A 5,000-nucleotide genomic window follows, 5' to 3' on the forward strand; every position below is an offset into this window, starting at 1 on the left:
CAGTGAATAGAATCTTTTCTCCAAAAAGATTCATTTAATGACCGTTTCTGTAAATGACATCGTTACACCAGTACGTGTGAAAAAGTCTTTTTTGTGCGTTGTGAATGACTCATCGAATCATTTACTCAACTGATTCGTTAAAACACTGAGTCGTTCATGACTAAAACATGTCTTATTATCCTAAAATCACTGTTAGGGAAGTTACTTTAAAACTGTAGTTTTTCAAGCTACAAGCTACTCGTAGTTTGAAGTAGTTAAGCTACAGTCAAGCTGCTCTTTTAAAGAAGTAGTTACTACACTACAAGTTACTAACAGAAAGTAGCTCACTACACTGAAGCTACTTAAATGGGTAACATGTTTAGTTTGTCCTGATTGTGAATCAGCTTATGAATAACTGTGTGTAATTGTGCAAAAAGAAATTAAACACAATGTAATGACGCATATTTAATAAGTCATAGGTCAGTCACCACAGGAAGTAAACAAAACGCAGCTGCGGTAATTGTGTTATTTTTTTTATCGTGTTAAATATTTCAGATTAATCTCAAACATTTCCTCTGTAATTCTGACAGCACTAATAATTATATTATGATAAAAATCAGAGTGTTGCATTCAGAACATAAAATAAATCCCTCGGCACGCACTGATAAACTTGTTGAATGATTTTATTTTATTTTATTTGTAAGTAAATGTAAACATTGTGTTGTGTTGACTTTTAACAACAAAGCAGCAGTAATATTCTCTGTATCAGAGAATAAACTCCAGGGTTCATTTATTACGGTGTTATCATTTACCCGCCCCATACATCACGTAACTAACTGTGGTTGGTTGCTTTACGTGTCCATCAGACGGTCACTTCCTGTCCGTGGGAGTTAATGAGGCTCTTAATTCCTGTGAAGCAAGCGGGCACCGCAGGTATGCAATGAAGAGGACCGTTATAACTGGAGCAAATACGTAGCGATCGGTGACGCTACATCGCTACTGGTTTGAAAAAGTAACTCGTTACAGGAAAAGAGAAACTATTTATAAAGTAGCAGAGCCACTGTCACACTACTGAAAAATGTAGTTAGGTTAGTAGCATCAGTACTTTTAGTTATCTTCTCCCCAACACTGCCTAAAATGAGCATGCCTACATATCTACTAAAAGACTTCAGAAAGAGGGTTTAAGCAGCGTGTTTTTCCCACTCAAAGCAGATCTACCGTTTTTAATTCATTTTATCCACCACGTAACCTGCAGATTTTTGTTTCATTTACAGGAAATAAGAAGTTGTCCTGCAGGAGAGATGAAGTACTTGGGAACTTTATTTTATTTCTGTAGGAGGTGTGCAGTAGTCCTGCAGGATTTTTCCCTTGTGCAGCAAGTGTGTTGGACATTCCTGCATGTTTCTGTTGTACTGAAGGCTCCATTCTATAACCTAGAGACATTTCCTGCACAGTTTGTCAATGTGTCCTGCAGGATTTCATCTTTCCTGCAGGAGAGCAGCAAACATCATGCAGAGAAATGAAAATCCTGCAGGATTCCTGTAGGGTTTTGTTTGTAAGGGTACTCTGTCTTATTGAAAATCTGCACAATATTTACACAATTAAATTAAACACAGGTCAGAATTCAAGACTCACTGCTGGTCCTCACCGGTGCTCTGGGAGAGTGGAGGTGTTTCATGGAGGTTCCTGGTTCACAGTGTGTGATGCTGACTTTGACCAGCAGGATGCAGAGGTTGTGTGTCGAGAGCTGGGCTGTGGGATTCCTGTGGAGGTGCGGGGATCAGCTGCTTTTGGCCGAGGGGAGGTTCAGGTGTGGACAGAGGAGCTTCAGTGTAGAGGAAATGAATCTGAGATTTACTTCTGTCCAACATCATCTTCACTCAAACACTCAAACTGCTCCCATTACAACGATGTGGGATTAATATGTTCTGGTGAAGTATCATGATTTAACTTCTGTTTAAATAGAGAACACATACCTGTCAATCAAACTTTAAGCTGTCTTTGTTAATTTTCCTGTTTCACTGAGCTCTCGGCTGTTTGTTCAGGTCACACAGGGGCGCGGCTGGTGAACGGACCGGACTCCTGTTCTGGTCGAGTGGAGCTCCAGTACCTCGGTGACTGGGGCACAGTTTGTGCTGTAGGCTGGGATATGAGAGCTGCAGATGTTCTCTGTGCACAGCTGGATTGTGGGAGTGCTGTGGCTGTGGTGGAGGTGGACTGGTTTGGGGAGGGGAGTGGCCACATCTGGGCTGATGTGTTTGATTGTCAGGGGAAGGAGACACACCTATCACAATGTGGCATCTCATCATGGAGTCGAGCTGCATGCTCTCATAAACACGATGCTGGAGTCATCTGTAATGGTGAGATATTAACGTCACCTACACCACGTTAGTGAATAAAGTCAGTGTTCATTAGAATATTTAAATGATGTTCTTCTGCTTCAGGATCATCCGTGGCGTTTCATGAGGGGCGAGTGCGGTTGTCTGGAGGGAGCGAGTGTCAGGGGGAGGTGGAGATTTATTTCAGGCAGGACTGGAGGAGAGTTCTCCTGGACTCGTGGAGTCTGTCTGAGGCGTCTGTGCTCTGCAGACAGCTGGGCTGTGGCTCCGTGCTGAACTACCGCTCCTCTCCATCCACCACTGAACACAAACACGTGTGTGTAACGGGTTTCAGCTGCTCTGGGAGTGAAGCTCATCTGGGGAACTGCAGCAGTGCACAACCTGTCAACTGCAGCTCCGGGGAACAGCTGTACATCACCTGCTCAGGTAAGCAGCACAACACCTACCAATGAGCAGCTATTAACAACAGTAATATAAGTTTTATAATTCTAAAGTATCCTACTAAATATACAGAGTAATTAAGTATGTTATAAGATTATATTAGTTTTAAATAATTCATAACATTTAATCCAGACCCCAGGTCCATCAGGCTGGTTGGTTCTGGGGGAGACTGTGCAGGAAGGCTGGAGGTTTTCCACAGCGGCTCGTGGGGGACAGTGTGTGATGACTCGTGGGATATTGAGGATGCGCAGGTGGTGTGCAGACAGCTGCAGTGTGGAGTGGCCCTCAGTACCCACATACCAGCCTGGTTTGGTCCTGGAACTGGGTCCATATGGCTGAATGAGGTGGAGTGTGAGGGGAACGAGACGTCCCTGTGGAACTGCAGATTTCAGCTGTGTGAAGAGGGTGAATGTGGACACCAGGAGGACGTAGGAGTCGTGTGCTCAGGTACAGTGTAATGACTGAGATTAAACCTGTAAATATGTATATGTCTGTGTTTCAAAACTGAGGTCCAAAGTTCCTGAAATTCACCATGATAGACCTGTTTATAAATGTAATCCATGTTGAATATTTTTTTTACATAAAGATAATATTACACATATTTAACTGAGTCAATAAAACAGGATTTTTACAGATTAAGTGTAAGTCATCCTTCTCTCACCAGAGTTTAAAGATATCCGACTCACGGAGGGCTGTGAGGGGAATCTGGAAGTGTTCTACAATGGAACCTGGGGTAATGTGTGTCACAATCAGATGGAGTTAGAAACAGCAGATATGGTGTGTCGAGAGCTGAACTGTGGAAGACGCGAGCGTTTGGACTCGGCCAGAGCGAGAGTCGAATCTGCTCCTAACTGGCTGGATCATGTGAAATGTAGGAAACACGACTCTAATCTGTTGAAGTGTCCATCTTCACCCTGGGGACAGAACAGATGTGATCATCATACAGAGGTGGTTCATATTACCTGCACAGGTAGGAGGAGTCTCTCTCTCTACTAGTTTTATACACTGCTGTAGAATTTGCATAAATATTCCAGCTATAAACAAGAAAGAGAGAAAAGTCTGTTTCATGCATTTTATTACTGCAGACGATGGAACGTCTCTACGTACTCATGGAACATGCTCTTCATTTCCTCTTCAGAAATATTGCTCAAGTAAGGACACTTACATCTGCAGCTTGATAAGGAAAGAGTTACTGTTTCTACCCAGAAGTTGATTATTTTCCTGTAACAGCAGGTCCTGAAGTGATTTATTCCTCTAATAACACAGCAATAAACCAACGATTACATTTTTTAAATTAAAGGATGATATGAAATGCATTTTATCCATTTATAGTTTCTTTAATGTTGTTGAATAAAAAATAAATTCCTGTTATCACTTACATTATAAACTGTGAAGCGTAAACATCTCTGTTCTGAAGATGTCAGAAAACTTAGTTACAGCTTTACCTCTGACTGTTACAAAGCGCTGACATTGGAGACTCCTTCCATTAATGTGACAGAAACATCTCATTACAGAAAACATCAGCACACATTTAGCGTTGGTGTAAACTAGAGCATGTTGTGTATAATATAACGATAATGTAATAGAACGAGTGCACGTCCCAAAACATGGTGATATGAAGTAATGTGTCTTTGGTAAACTAGAGCATGCTGAGTATAATATAAGGTTATATTATCATTGTGTTGTAGTGAGCTGTGTGACTGGAGCTGTTATTCAGCGTTGGTGTGTTTCCTCATGTGTGATGTGTGTGATGTAGAGCACTGGTCTCTCAGGCTGAGTGGAGGAGAGGGAAGCTGCTCTGGGAGGTTGGAGGTGTATCATAACGCTACGTGGGGCTCCGTTTGTGATGATCAGTGGAACATCAGGAACGCTCAGGTGGTGTGCAGACAGCTGGGCTGTGGGTCGGCGCTGAGTGCTGATAGGAATGTTAGTTCTGGTCCTGGTGAAGGGACTATCTGGCTGAACAGAGTGAAGTGTCGAGGGGATGAGATTCACCTGTGGGACTGTCATCATTCCCTGAAGAAACACACTGACTGCTCTCCTGCTGGAGTCACCTGTGCAGGTCAGAGGGGTGTGCTAACTTTTCAGCTTCCTGTCTCCACTCATTACACTTTTCTCCCAGTGTTAAGACCTGATAACTTTTATTTATAATCTTAGATATTAGTTTGACCCTAAACTGTAATACGCTGATCAGCAGGTCATAACCCTTATTTAGTGAGAGTATATTTTATTATATGATAG

At 42.4% G+C, this 5,000-nt stretch overlaps 2 protein-coding genes across 2 annotated transcripts in view; both read left to right on the forward strand.

The window, feature by feature from the left end:
* The window catches only part of LOC124627577 (deleted in malignant brain tumors 1 protein-like), a 4,221-nt gene extending 1,002 nt beyond the window's left edge, over positions 1–3,219 (forward strand). The window contains exons 2-5 of the mRNA XM_053688138.1: positions 1,596–1,910; positions 2,025–2,339; positions 2,424–2,744; positions 2,892–3,219. Coding sequence (XP_053544113.1) covers positions 1,596–1,910; positions 2,025–2,339; positions 2,424–2,744; positions 2,892–3,217 — 1,277 coding nt within the window. The 3' untranslated portion in view covers positions 3,218–3,219. The remainder of the gene's footprint in view (positions 1–1,595; positions 1,911–2,024; positions 2,340–2,423; positions 2,745–2,891) is intronic.
* Positions 3,220–3,825: 606 nt separating this feature from the next.
* On the forward strand, positions 3,826–4,910 carry LOC128635388 (scavenger receptor cysteine-rich type 1 protein M130-like). Its single transcript, XM_053688139.1, has 2 exons — positions 3,826–3,910; positions 4,516–4,910. The coding sequence occupies exons 1-2, from the start codon at positions 3,826–3,828 to the stop codon at positions 4,908–4,910; spliced, it is 480 nt and encodes a 159-aa protein (XP_053544114.1).
* Positions 4,911–5,000: the final 90 nt, after the last annotated feature.

This window comes from Ictalurus punctatus, chromosome 19, assembly GCF_001660625.3.
Source record: "Ictalurus punctatus breed USDA103 chromosome 19, Coco_2.0, whole genome shotgun sequence".
Taxonomy (NCBI): domain Eukaryota; kingdom Metazoa; phylum Chordata; class Actinopteri; order Siluriformes; family Ictaluridae; genus Ictalurus; species Ictalurus punctatus.